The sequence below is a fragment of the Emydura macquarii genome, unplaced genomic scaffold (genome assembly GCF_026122565.2).
Source record: "Emydura macquarii macquarii isolate MOO-44397 ecotype Brisbane River unplaced genomic scaffold, CSIRO-AGI_Emac_v2 contig_3013, whole genome shotgun sequence".
Classification (NCBI taxonomy): domain Eukaryota; kingdom Metazoa; phylum Chordata; order Testudines; family Chelidae; genus Emydura; species Emydura macquarii.
In genome coordinates this window covers 8,351-23,275 of record NW_027133150.1, presented here as the reverse complement: position 1 = coordinate 23,275, position 14,925 = coordinate 8,351, and the positions used below count along the sequence as shown (strand labels likewise).

At 50.4% G+C, this 14,925-nt stretch overlaps 1 protein-coding gene across 1 annotated transcript; it reads right to left on the bottom strand.

The window, feature by feature from the left end:
- Nucleotides 1–10,698: 10,698 nt before the first annotated feature.
- LOC137141165 (olfactory receptor 52N2-like) lies at nt 10,699–11,637 on the bottom strand. Its single transcript, XM_067529992.1, has one exon. It carries the CDS (start codon nt 11,635–11,637, stop codon nt 10,699–10,701), a length of 939 nt encoding a protein of 312 aa, XP_067386093.1.
- Between the last annotated feature and the right edge of the window lie 3,288 nt (nt 11,638–14,925).

Here is a 14,925-nt window from a genome sequence, read left to right as displayed (position 1 = left end):
CATAATATCTGGGTCCTGAGGAATGTACATCCGCCCTCCCTCCCCATAGACATCGAGTGTTCCTGGATCTCCCCCAGTCAGATTTCCAAGACTGCCTGGTTTCCTCTTAGCCAGAAACATGCTTTTATCTTATCTGAATTTTGGTGCTTCTCATCCTCTCTAGAACCAGAGACGCAGGAGAACAGAGAGAGCAGCACCGCACCAGCCACCGAAAGAGATCGTTACCCTACTTGTTTTGAACCTCTAAGCAATGAGTTTAAGATTTAGCTACTCTCCTCTCGGTTCTTCTCTGGGCCAGATGAGCTCACTCATCCTTAGAGGCTGCAGGACGGTTCCAGCTGAAGTCACTGGAAGCTCATGGCCGGTGAAAATCAGGCCATTTACTAAAGTCCTTTTATGTGGATTTGGGGTGAAATCCTGGCCCTGATGGGAATTTTGCTACTGGTATCAATGGGACCAAAATGTTATCCTTAGTTTTGGACTTTAGGCTTTCTGCCGTGAAAATCAAGGCTTTAGGTCCTGCAGCTGCGAGAGCTATTCTGTGAGAGCGCTGAAAGAGTCTGAGGGAAGAACCCCAGTTTATGTGACTTCCTGAGACCGGGCATGAAAGATGGGGATTTCAAAACACAGGGGTCCTGATTTTCCTCTCAGTGATGCCAGTGTCAATCTGAAGTGAGCCACTGAAGGCAGAATGTGAGAGCAGAAACCGGCCAGTCTGTAAAGCCCTGTGTAACCCATTCATGTTGTGAAATCTCGGGTATCACAGATATCGAATGCAGAGGTTTTTTGTACACTTATTAACATGGCAGTAAAGTTCCTGAATTGGAAAACTTGAACGAACAAGAGAAAAACTAAACACATTGAAAAAGAGGAAGATACTGAAATAGATAGACAGATACAGTAAGAGAGAAGAAAATGATGTTAAAAACAAATATTTGTCTAAAATATTTACAATAAATCTTTCGTTCCTATTTTAAATCCCTTCATGTTTCTGACAATATTAAATAGTTCAAGTCTCCGTGCTGGAGAATTCCTGCCCAGAGTGTTCTTGACCTGAACCGTTCCCGAGCCCTTAGCACTAACATTATTGCAGAAACAGGCAACTCACCGGAATCCCACGCAGCAGAGAGAGGAAATCTGCGACCTGAGAATGAGTGTACGAATCTCACGTCTGACACTTGCAATGCTGGACAGGAACTTTTATGTTTCCCCCGTACAGTCCCTGTGGATACTCAGCTTGTCCTCAACTCTCAGACAATTCCCAGTACTCCATGAGCATTGGAAAGAGCAGAAATTAGACCCTGAGGAATTTCCCTAAAATCCTCCCCAGGGAGTGAAGAAATGATTCACTGATAACAGAGGCTCAGATTATCGGGGCAAACTGAGATTTGCAGACTTCCTGGAGTGGTCCTGCACTGCTAAAACCCCAGGGAGAAAAGAAGAGCCAAGGGTTGGACGTGCTCATTTATCTATCAGCATTTCTGTGCTGCTGCTCCTTGTCATAGAATCTGAGCATCTGCTGCTACTCCCGGCTGATGAGCCCTGTGCTGAATCCCTGAGACCGTGACGTGCACCTGGACAGGCTTTTGCGCATCCTTGTTTCAAACATAGGATTTCCACACTGAGTAACAGTCCCTCCCATCCGATAGCCTCTCTGACAGAGAGCAGCACAGATTGCCCCAGCTTAGTCATAAACCTCTCATGGTGCAATATCCTGCCATGGGGAAGTGCAGCTTCCTGAGCCCCCTTCACTGATCAGCACCTGCCCTGAAGCCTGTGCACTGACGGCCTTTGTCTCTTTATCCCAGCTACAGTAACTGCACAGGCTGTCACTGGGGTGGGGATGGAGCAGGGAGATGTTCAGAGGCGAGTGAGGTGCCCATTGTCCATCCACATTCAATGGGACTCTGCTGCCCACTGACCCTGTGCCTTTGACAATCTCCCCCCGGGGTCTGGTGGATCATGCGCTGGTCTGGAACTCAGGAGACCTGGTTAATTCCTGGCTCGGGCACAGAGCTCCTGTGTGACCTTGGATGGGTCATCTCATAATCTACTCTGGGCCTCAGTTTCCCCTCTGTAAAATAGGGAGAGCACTTCACTGCCTCAGGGGTTGTGAGGATAAAAACCCCTTAGTATTTGGGCACCCACAGCGAGGAGGGCCATGTGAGGCCCCAGATGTACAGTCATACTTGATTATCTCAAGCAGCATTCCTGCCTTTTCAGGACTCTGCTCCACTGTGACCTGGATACTGCACACCCTGCTCCACACACTGTGTATTCCTCCCCCAGTCAGCTATTCTCCCCCTCCAGGGTCCCCACAACTCCTCCTAATATCCCCAATCCAGTCTTGTGGGAACTTCATTTAATCTACAGCTTTGAGAGTCTCCTTGTATCGTTTTCATTGGCCTCTCAGCATTCGTGTCCCATTTTCAACTGTCCATAAAATATGGCTGTGGGGAATCACGTATCATCCAGGCCTGTGAAAAAACGGTTCCTAGCCTTTCGTAACTGTTGTGTTTCCGTATGTCTGTCCCATGTCCATTCCAAATAGTGTGTGAACTATGCGCACCGCCATTGTAAAGTTTTATCCCTAGTGGTATCCGCAGGTGAGTTTTGTTCCTCCTGGAATCACGCCCTTATGGCGCTGGTATATGGGACCCTACAAATCCTCCACCCGCTCAGTTCCTTCTTGCTACCTAACTCCAACAGAGGGAGGAGGGGGTTCGGTCCTGGAGTGGACATGAGCAACACATCTCGAAGAAGCAGCTGTTATGAAAGGTTAGGAACCATTTTTCCTTCTTCGAGACCTTGTTCATGTTGATTCCAGTGTAGGTGACTCCCAAGCCATTGTGCAGGAGGAGGGAGCGGAGTTCATTGGCGCGCAGACTGCAGAACCGCTCTGACAAACACAGCATCGTCTCTGGCTTGTTGAGTGAGGGTGCAGTGCAATGCAAAGGTGTGGATTGAAGACCACGTTGCAGCTGTCCTGCATTAGGACCTGTGCCAGGAATGCTGCTGAAGAAGTTTGTTCCTTGTGCTTGTGATCCCACCCACCGAGTCCTGGGGGTCCCTGTCTGGGAAGCCGCCCATGGGACAAATTGCCACCCTGCACCAGCTGTTGCTTATAAAGAATGGCACAGATTTTAATGGGATGAATTACAGGCAGCCTCCTGCTCTGGCTGTGAGCTCTGGATCCGGACGTGGCCAGCAGAGGACGGGCAGGCGGGGGCTGTCTGCTGCAGGCAGCCAGGGTGTGCTGCAGCCCGGCACATGCTCGGCCCCCCACAGGCAGGGCAGAGAGCACCGCAGCATGTCTCTGGGGCGCTGTCTCCCCCTGAGCCGGCCCCGCCCCTGCTGGGACCCCGGAGTGAGGCAGTTGGCGCAGCAATCTTTACATGGTTTTTAGCACACTGCTGGACTGCAGCTGTGGGTGGATTGTACTGCAGGTGGCCTGGAGATTGAGAACCGCTGTTCTAAGAGAACGGCACTTGCTGCTGGAATTGCTGCCTGTGCCTTGTTGTCCGGCCGTAGGGAGAGATTTACAGCTGCATTGTTTGTGCATGTCACCTCCAGGTTGGGCACTGTGCGTTTCTTGGCCTGCCTTGTGGGACGGGCATCCCTTACAGTCTGTAGCCCTCTGGCCCTCACGTAGGGCAGGGCGATAGGGAATCTATAGCCCCGGCCTTCCAACAGGCAGCACTGTGAAGCAGTCTATTGCCCCCGGTCCTCAGGCGGGGCAGGGCAGAGGAAGTGGTCTATAGCTCCCAGCCTCCCAACAGGCATGGCAAGCAAAACAATTTACACCCCCGGCCTGCAAGCCGGGCAGGGCTGATGAGGCAGTCAAAAGCCCCCGGCTCTCCAGCGGGTGGGGCAGGCCCAATAGTCTGGAGCCCCCGGCCTTGCAGACAGGCCGGGCTAGTAAAGCTCCGTGACCTTGGGTAGGTGATTTCCGAGGAAGCCCAGCACTCCCGGGGTGGCTAGGGAAGGGGGGAGGGGGACACAGGCCCACCCCACTCCACTGTGTCCCAGCCCAGGGCCCTACTAGTGGCAAAGGGATTCTGCCACTGGCTCATAGAATCATAGAATATTAGAGTTGGAAGGGACCTCAGGAGGTCATCTAGTCCAATCCCCTGCTCAAAGCAGGACTAACCTCAACTATATCATCCCAACCAGGGCTTTGTCAAGCCTCAGCTTAAAAACCTCTAAGGATGGAGATTCCACCACCACCCTAGGTAACCCATTCCAGCAGGTCAGCAGGGATCCACCCGCAACACGCTGACACAGGTGCGACCCATCCGCAGCCACTCTAGCGTCGGCTATCCCTGGGCTACGTCCTCCCACCCTGCCCCGGTCGTCAGTGGAGAGCAGCTCTTCCAGTTCCCAGCGGGTCCTCGGGTACACCAGGCTCAGTCCGCTTGAGTGGGTCCCCGACGTCGGGCAGCTCCTCCAGGTCAGGGCCGGCCTCAGCGGGTTTCTCTTCCCAGCTACTAGGGCTGGCAGCCCTCTCCAGTCACTATGGCCCGGCGATCTGATCCAGTCACTCAGGCCTGGCGGCCCAGGCAGGCCTTGCAGACTCCTTTCTGTGGGGCGGTTGCTCCAAACAGCCGCAGAGACTGTGTCAGCCACAAACCGCAGCCTCTGGGAAGACACGTCTGCCTCCGTCTCCACGTCTGCAGCTGGGCCGGCCTTTTATAGTTCCCTTTTCTACCCTGGCTCCGCCCCTCTGCTTCCGGGGTATTTGGCCTGCAGGGCCTTGTTCTGCCCAGCAGGGACGTCGCAACCCTTCCTCGGGCCCAGTCTCTGAGGAAGGCCCCAGTGTCTTGCTACAAGTTCATTTCCATTGGAGTGTTGGGATTACGTCAGGAGCAGGTCACTTCATCCGACTCAAAGGTGTTTGTGACAAATCAAATTCAACAAAATAAAGCAAACGCTGGAGGAAATTTAAGTTTTGCCTGCCACGCCCCCGGCTCACTGCGTAGTCCTGTCAGGGTGTTCAACGCTGCGCTTGTACACCAATGACAGACCGCTCTTTCTGACATGCCACGTCTGCGCCGTCTATGCAGTAAACATGCACAACATTGGTAGGGCACACTGGGATTTGTAGTTCTGCTCAGTTTGTTCAGGGGCTGGACGATCCCTGCCGCACAGTCCTCCAGGAGACAAACAACAGACAGACCCAGTGGTGCTTTCCCTCCCAACACAGGATCCACAGCTACTCCTAAGACACCCCTGTCATCGTCAACTACTCTAGATGTCAGAGAATCCACACGGGAGAGTAACCCCAGCAATGCACTGACTGTGAGAAAAGCTTCAGTCTGAACTCACACCTTTAATGGCCGGCAGAGACGGCACGTGGGGCAGTGTCCAGTGAATTCTCTCCCTTTGGGGCATTCAGGGTTTCGCCCTGCCCTGGCAGATGGAACGGTTCATCAGGAGAGATTTCTGGCAGATACTGACAAGGCTGACAATGGTTCTGAGCTGGGCTATTGTTGCTGGCACCTCTGGGTTTTCTGCAAATACAGCAATTATTTTTCTGTGAAAAAACCTAAGTAGGATGCAAAACAGCAGCAATTCTTCATGTCCTGAGTTATGGCCTGTCCCCACTTCACCCTCTTTTAGTTATTAACACAGGCATATTGATTCTTTCCTTCCTGCTTACGCTTTAATTCCAATCCGTAATGACCTTTCTATGAGCTTCAGGGGTCTTTTATAGCTAAGATAGCTGTACTGAGCTGTCTAATCATTACATGGTCCATGCTCTGATATGACCATTTACCCCTTACTCCTCCGAGAGCATTTGGAGGCGTACATTGAAAAGGACACACTCCTTGATATTTTTCTCCATGGTGGAAATAGCTGAAAACCCATTATCTGTCTGCTCCTCTGGACTCCCTGGGTATCATTGTCCTAGGGGTTCTCTTTCTTGGCTTTTCTCCTTTATGTTTAATCATAGAATCATAGAATTGGAAGGGACCTCAGGAGGTATCTTGTCCAACCCCCTGCTTAGAGCAGGACTAACCTCAGCTAACTCATCCCAGCCAGGGCTTTGTCAAGCCGCAGCTTAAAAACCTCTAAAGATGGAGATTCCACCACCTCCCTAGGTAACCCATTCCAGTGCTTCACCACCCTCCTAGTGTAAAACGTTTTCCTAATGTCCAACCTAGATCTCGCCCCCTGCAACTTGAGACCGTTGCTCCTTGTTCTGTCATCTGCCACCACTGAGAACAGCCTAGCTCCATCCTCCCTGGAACCCCTTTCAGGTAGTTAAAGACTGCTATCAAATCCCCCTCATTCTTCTCTTCTGTAGACTGAACAAGCCTAGTTCCTTCAGCCTCTCCTGATAAGTCTTGTGCTCCAGCCCCCTAATCTTTTTTGTTGCCCTCCGCTGGACTCACTCTAACTTCTCCACATTCTTGTTGTTGTGGGGGGGGGGCCCAAAACTGGACACAATACTCCAAATGCGGCCTCACCAATGCCGAATAGAGGGGAATAATCACTTCCTGTGATCTGCTGGCAATGCTCCTACTAATGCAGCCCAATATGCTATTAGCCTTCTTGGCAACCAGGGCACACTGCTGACTCATATCCAGCTTCTTATCCACTGTTACCCCCAGGTCCTTTTCTGCAGAACTGCTGCCTAGCTCGTCGGTCCCCAGTCTGTAGCTGTGCATGGGATTCTTCCTTCCTAAGTGGAGGACTCTGCACTTGTCCTTGTTGAACCTCATCAGATTTATTTTGGCCCAAACCTCCAGTTTGTTTAGGTCCTTCTGTATCCTATCCCTACCTTCCAGGGTATCTACCACTCCCCCTAGCTTAATGTATTGCTGCTCTGTGTGTTGACTCATGGCCTCCATGTGTCTCCTTCTGGGGTTCAGGCCGACCTTTCCCTAGATTTAGTATCATGTGGGTTTTAACCTCTTCCCTCTTTGATATTAGGATATTGGATATTTTAACCCCTTCACTGGTTGGATATTAGGAAAAAGTTTTTCACTAGGAGGGTGGTGAAGCACTGGAATGGGTTACCTAGGGAGGTGGTGGAATCTCCATCTTTAGAGGTTTTTAAGCTGTGGTTTGACAAAGCACTGGCTGGGATGATATAGCTGAGATTAGTTTTGCTTTGAGCAGGGGGTTGGACTAGAAACCTCCTGAGATCCCTTCCAACTCTAATCGCCCTGTCTCTGATGCGCTGATGCCACTAATATGGCGCTTGCTGTGGTGGTGGATACATGCCCTCAGGCTCCAGCCTGGTCACTGTACGTGTGATAAAGAAGTTCAGCCTTGTAGTTTCTTCCTTTCTCTTTGGTTGTCTGAAAGTGAAGCGTCCGTTCGTCAAACTGAGCAAGAACCCTGCTCACACATGGACCGATGGAAAGCCAACTTGAGTTAAAAAGCTGCAGCATTGTCAGTGGCTGCTTCTCCCCAGCATCAGCCCCATCAGGGTCATGTCTCCCACCCCGCCCAGCCCCTACTGAGGTTATCTGTGACATTCCCGTCTGCAATCTGGAGTGGTATATTGCTGTGTCACTCCAATTCCCCCACTCCTGGGACTGCCTTGCACTTGCCTCGTTGTGCGAACCCCCACTCCTAGGTCAGCTGACGCCCAGCCACCTGCAAGCCAGCGGTCCCTGACCTAGTCAATGAGTGCTTCTGGCCAGTCACTCATGGGGTTATGCGATGTGTGACCCAGAGCGAACATCCCCCATCCCAGATGCAGCCCTAGGAACTGCTGTTTACAGAGTTCAGTGCTGCCCACTAGAATTTGCAAGCTCATTGGTAAGTGTATTTATCAAAGAAATTGATATGCACCAGCTCTGTCACTCTAAGTGAAGGCTCTACACACACCCAAACCCATGCCCTGCTTTAGAGAAAACAAACAAATGAGTTTATTAAGTGCAGACAGATTTTAAGTGATTATAAACCAGAATAACGTGAGTCAGATAGATCAGGAAGAAATGAAGAAGGTAAATCGCATTCTAAACTGAACTGAACACTTCAGTATCCTTGCAGTCCTTGGTCCTTAATCTTACCACACAGGCTGGCTGAGCTGAGTCCTTCAGCCAGGCCTCCCCACCCCCGTGGGCAGTCTGCCAGTTCCTTGATGTTGCTTCATAGATGGATTGCAAGGGAGAGCTCCAGTGACAAAAAACTCCTCTGCCTTTAACGTATTTCCTCGTCACCCCAGGGTCAGGTGTTCACCACGTCCAGCAATGGGCCTGGTTTCCTCCACTTGAGTCAAATGAGCGTCGCCTTATCAAGTGCTCAAGCCAGTCCATTGTTCCTGTTTGTATGTCTCTGCGAGGTGTGAACCCTCCGCTTTGTGTTTGTCTGGATCTATGCAACCCATGTGAGACACACATTTGGGAATATTGCCTACCAGAGTTTCATGTCTATACATACGACATTGCAGGAAACAAACTACATAACAATAATGTTCAGAATGCCATGAGCATTCCAAAAACACCTTACATGAACATGAACGATAGACAAACCACAGCACAAGGGGTAGAGTGTGTCACAGCAGCCTACAAGGCCTTCTTGTCTGGTGACGTCTCCCTGCACTGGGCCCTCTGCCCAGGGCCCTGCCTTGCTCTCCTCAGGCGCTCACCACGCTCGGCTGCCGTGTCACTTGTGGCATGGCCGGCACCCGCTACCCCACTCGCCATCCCAGCTCTGGTCCCGCAGCTCCCCACTGTAGTTCAGTCCTGACTCCTTGTTGGCACAGCTGGTCTGGATTGCTCCAGCTGCCCGGCTCTGGCTCAGCGCTGCTGCTCTGCCTACATCCCAGCTCTGCCTTCTGGGCTGCTTCTCTGTCCCCTCTGGGGCTTCCCTTTAATCAGAACTCGGGGAGACGGATTTGCAGAGGCTGTTGGCATCACCCTGCAAGGAGTAAGTTGGCTGCTGGAAGCCAGGGTGAGACTAAGATACTTGTGAGCTGGTTACTGGTGCAGGGCCGTGAGCCATTACAGCACAGTGTTAAGTCCCCCAACGTTACAAGGCAGATGGGGACAGACCCGTTACTGGTCTAGATAATACCCAAAATGTCTCAGATTATGTCACTTGCAGCAGCTAAGCCGGGTCCTGTCTGGGAAACACTGAATCCCCATGATGACAGAGGGCCCGAGGAAAACACATGGGTTCAGAGACTCTAAGGTCAGAAGGGACCAATATGATCATCTAGTCTGACATTCTGCACAATGCAGGCCACAGAACCTCCCCCATCCACTCCTGTGATAGACCCTGAGCTATTACTGAGTTATTAAAGTTCTCTAAAATCATGGTTTAATGACTTTAAGGTACAGAGAATCCACAAGCAAGGGAGACATGCCCCATGCTACAGAGGAAGGTGGAAAAAACCCCATTGCCTTTGCCAAAACTCTTCAGAGAATACAGGTAACTTATACTAGATAAGGGAAATTGACTAGTAGAGATGTGGACGCCGGAGTTTGTGTCTTTCTTTATTTTCTGTGTAACTCGTCTATGTTTGCTTTCCTCATTACGTCATAGAATCCTAGAAGATAAGGGTTGGCAGGGACTTCAGGAGGTCATTTAGTCCAACCCTTTTCTCAAAGCAGGACCAATCCCAATTAAATCAAACCAGCCAGGGCTTTGTGAAGCTGGGCCTTAAAAACCTCTAAGGATGAAGGTTCCACCGCCTCCCTTATTAACCCACTGCAGTGCTTCACCACCCTCCTATTAAAAAACTCTTTTCTAATAATCATTCTAGACCTCCCGCACTGTAACTTGAGACTGTTGCTCCTAGTTCTGTCATTTCCCACCACTGAGAATGGCCTAGCTCCATCCTCCCTGGAACCCCCTTACAGGAAATTCTAGGCTGCTCTCAACTGCCCCCCTCATTCTTCTCTTCAGCAGACTAAACAAGCCTAGTTCCCTCAGCCTCTGCTCATAAGTCATGTACTCCAGCCTCTTAATCATTTTTGTTCCCCTCCACTGGACTCTCTCCAATTGGTCCACATTCTTCCTGTAATGGGACTCCCAAACCAGGACACAATACTCCAAATGTGGCCTGACCAGTGCCGAATACAGGGGAATAATCACTTCCCTCCATCTGCTGGCAACGATCCTTCTAATTCAGCCCAATATGGTGTTAGGCTTCCCGGCAGTAGGGCACACTGCTGACTCATGAACTGATATGTGTGTCCCAAAATGAACTGATGATTGAAGGCAGATTTCATGTCTTCGGGGAGGACAAACCAGAGGGGAAAACTCCAGGTTAGTGCTGGTTAAGAATTCAGAGAGACCAATTTGGGGAGACTCAGGACTGGAAGGGATTATTGGGGCCTGATGGATGGCAGAGCTGGGCACCTTGTGATGACAGAGAGGGGCAACAGAGTCAAAGATGGAGGAGAGTGAGGAATGGTGAGAATCAACAACCATACTGATGGAAAATGGGGATCAGAGCATATGAGAAGCCGCCATCGCTGGTGGTGTGGATGTCATGGAAAGGCCGAATGACAGGGTGTGAGGGGTTGTGGGAGTATAGTGACGCTAAAAGAGATCAGGTGATGGTCTGAGACAGCAGTGCTTGGTGATGGAATGATAGGACATTAAGTGTGAGAAACTTTTCAAACTGAACTGCCACAAGGATGAGCTCAGCCACATTGGGAAAGCACCCTTAATTAATGAGGTGACATCGTTTTCCTCCTGTCACGCAGGTTTAAAGTCAGTGGGCCCAGGCGATCACATTCTGCAGATGTATTTTCCCACTTTGTCACGAAGCTCTTTGGTTTTGACCCCATAAATGATAGGGTTGAACATGGGGGGCACAAGGAGATAGAGGTTAGCCAAGAGGATGTGAACATGGGCAGCGATGCCCTGACCGAACCTGTGTGTCAGGGCGGAGAAGAGGTAGGGAGAATAAGTAACCAGCATCACACAGATGTGGGCTGTGCAGGTGTTGAGGGCTTTCCGGTGGGCTTTCTTGGAGGAGATCCTGAGGACGGCCCTGATGATCAGCCCGTAGGACAGGCCAATGAGTGTCAGGTCTAACGTGATGATCACTAATGTTGTCACCAGGCCATACGTCCGACTGACTGTGGTGTCCCCACACGACATCTTCACCACAGCCATGTGCTCGCAGTACGTGTGTGGGATAACGCGGTTGGCACAGAATGGAAGCCTCCGCAGTAGCAGGGGGAATGGCAGAATCAAGAGAACAGCTCGTATCAAACCCACTAGACCTAGCTTAGCGATTCGTGCGTTGGTGAGGATGGTGGCGTATCTCAGAGGGTCACATATGGCGACGTAGCGATCGAAGGCCATTATCACGAGGACGGCTGAGTACATAGCAGCAATCGTGTTAAAGAAGAACATCTGGGTGAGGCAGCCATCCACAGTGATGTCTTTGAAACTGAACCAAAATATGCACAGTGCCTTTGGCATGACACAGGTAGACCCACCGATGTCTGTGAGCGCCAGCATGCAGAGCAGCAGGAACATGGGCTTGTGCAGGGTCTGCTCTTTGCTTACAAGAAACAGAATCATGACATTTCCCAACAGGCTGATGATGTAGAACATAGAGAAAGGGATGGAAACCCAGATGTGGGCAGCTTCCAGGCCCGGGATGCCGTTTAGGATGAACGTTGACGGGCCAGAGGGGGTGAGGTTGAAAGCTGACATGAGGTGGTCAATGCGCTATGCAGCCTCAGAAATGCTCTGGATGCCTCTGAAGGAAGAGAAGCCCAGTGAGAGGGGTTAGGCACTTGGTAACAAATAGCATGTTAAATATTTAGTTATTCACAGTCTAGAAAGGGGGTTGAGCAGTGAGATGGCAGCATTTGCATAGAGGAACAAATTATGTAGGCCGTAATCCATTCCAGAGATGGCCTCAGACATCCAAGGTCAGTGAACAAGCCACATGATGGGAGATGACATTCGATGTCAATCTTTGCAAAGTATATGCCCATTGGAGGGAAAAACTTTAACTCCTTACAAGGTTCTAATTTAACTCTATGAACTCAGGAGAGGGACATGGTGTGATGGTACTCGACTCTGTGAAACCCTGCTCAAAGTGCCAGCATGGCCAAAAACTAAGGAAGAAGTTGGGACACAGGAGGAGTGGGATGGGGAATAATACAAATGGACAATGCCATGAGATCAATCAGTCAATGCTTCACCCTCCTGTAGACTCCTCTGTGCAGTACTGAGCACCCTTCTCAAACAGGGTATTGCAGAACTAGAGGGGTTCAGAATGATCAAGGGGCTGGGAAAATGCTCACAGAGACATAGGGTGAAAAGACTGGGGTTGTTACCTTAGAAAGTGAAGGAATAAGAGGGGATTTCAGAAGTCAATAGAATACTGACTGGTAGAGAGTATTTCAAGCATGTGTTCTCCCTGTCTCATAACACAAGTTCAAGAGGCTACTGAATTAAACTGAAACATGGCAAATTCAAAACTCATTAAAAAAGAATGCTTCCTTCACTCAGTGCGTAATTAGACAGAGGAACTCATTGCCACAAGATGAAGTTGAGGTAAGTAGCTAAGCTAAATTTGGAAAGGTTTTGGATGTTTATATGGATAGTAAGAATCTTTCGTTTCAATAGTTACAGCTAAATAAATATCTTGGAAAGCCTGTACACCTGCGTGTTTCAGGGCACAAGCCAATCTCTGGCTGTTAGGCACTAAGGTGACACCTTCATGAAGATCAGATGATCCCCCCAATACCTTCTTTGGCAGCTCTATGGTTGTCGCTGGCAGAGAGAGAACACTGGACTAGATGGACCATAGGTTTGATCCACGATGCAATTCCTCTGTTAGAAAGGAGCCAAGTTTTCCCCATGGAAACAGACATTATCATGGCAGGCTGGGATCTTGTGCTTTGTTACATCCCTTGTTTCTTTTGGTGAGACGCTTTCTTGAAGGTGCCCAGCTCTCTCTGAGACATAACAAGTACAGTCGTTTTGTTATTCTGCCTTGTTAACTGACAAGGGTAAGCAGAGACACCCGTCAGCAGCTTACACATCTCATGCTTGAGTACTGATAACGTTTGCAGGTGCTGCAAAAATAGGGGGATTGTAAATAATGAAGAGGACAGGTGACTGATTCAGATCAGTCTGGATTTGTTTGCTAACTCAGTCAAAGCAGACAATATGTGTTCTAATACAGCTCAGTAGATTTATACGTCTAAGACCAAAGAAAGCAGGCAATGCTCACAGAATGGGGGACTGGATCATGGGAAGAGGTGACTCTGAACAAGATTTGAGGGACGTGAAGGAGGAACATTTCAGATGAGAAAAATAAAATCTCCACCCTGAGGAATGTCTGTACAACCCTCCCCATTAATGGTTAACAGATTATCCCAGGAATTCCCGGGTTTAGGCTCTGCGGCCCAGTGGTTCACTGTATCAGCCAGCGGCCAGGGGCTCCTGTACTTACAGAACACAGCCATTATCCAGAATTGCCAGCTCTCATTATACACAGTGCACGCTTCTTAGCTTGCTTGTTGTTGTTGTGTAGCTGCCCCCAAAGCCCCACTCAGTGTGTGCAGTAGCAACAAGAGCAGCAATGTGACACTGCGTGTGTGACGTTCCTCACCGGACAGAAACCATCACTGATCCCCCCCTAGCCAAGGGACACGGGGATGGGGGGCATCTCACGCCTGCAGAGGAAAAGATGTGGGGATCTTGGGGAGACTCAGAAGCTGTGGGGGCCACGGGTGACTGGGAAGCCTGGAGAAGATGCTGGCGCCCAGCGTAGTGTTGGAATCAGGGCAGCCGAGGAGGAGGAAGGAGATTATAGAGGGGATCAGATCTGATGGGAAACAGAACCAGCTGAGGAGCAAAGATCAATGGTTCTTTCCATTGGGGAAATGCCTGAAGTTGCGTAATTAACATTCAACAACCGAAAAAAAACTGGAAAAAAAAAAAAGAGTAAAAGTTGTGACACCCAGGCTGCAATTTTCTGGCTTCTCAGGGAAAGAGGCCCTGACACCTGCTGAGACACAGTCGGGGCCAGGAAATCTCCCAGCATTGACCTGGGACAAACAATCAGAAAGAAAAATTGAATTTCAGCAGTGCTGCCTGTCTGTCCATGTACCCCCCACTCCCTATCCCCACCATCCCCAGCGCTGGAAGCCTGTCTGTGCCCCCTGCTCCCTGCCCCACAAACTCCTATCCGTGTGCACCTTCCTCCCCACCCCCACAACCGCCAGCGCTGCCACACAGTGATCCCACTGACCCAGGCCAAACACCAAGTGCCGGACACACCACACAGTGACAGCTCGTACAAATATCTACACAGCCTGCATTAAACACTGGGTCTGGCTGCACCAGTTAAAGGGGGGATGGAGGAGGAGCAGCCTGCACAGCCTGTCTGGGTGTGAAGGGATCCCCAGCAGCAGCTCAGCGTGTGCAGGGAAGGAGCGGGACAGACCCGAGGGGAGGGGAGAGAGGATGTGCAGGCTAAAAGGAGCCAGCGCGAGTATCTCTTCCTCAAAATGACACAAAGCTTTAGCTGTTGTGGGATTGGTCACAGGAGGAGGGATGGGCTGGATGGAGGAAGGTGTCAGAGACAATCTACTAGAGCGTGTCCACATTACATGACAGCCTGAGACACCCACCTGCCCCGGGAGATTGCAGGAGGTCTAGTTACACCTCTGTGGTGTGTGAATTAGGCAGGGTGTCGATTCCCTATTTCACCTTGTTTCATGACTTTGCACCACTGCGATCTGGATACTGCACGTCCCACCCCCTCCACACACACAGTGTGTGTGCCTGGATCTCCCTCAGTGAGATTTCCATCACTGCCTGGTTTCCTCTAAGCCAGAAACATGCTTTTATTTTTACAGAATTTGGTGCTTCTCATCCTCTATAGAACCACAGACGCAGGGGAACAGACAAAACAGCCCCCCTCTCCCGCATGAAAAAAATTGTCACCTGAATTGTTTTGAACCTCTCAGCTGTGAGTTT

What these genes read in the sequence shown, in the direction of transcription:
- LOC137141165 (XM_067529992.1), bottom strand. Translation starts at nt 11,637, where the DNA reads ATGTCAGCTTTCAACCTCACCCCCTCTGGCCCGTCAACGTTCATCCTA.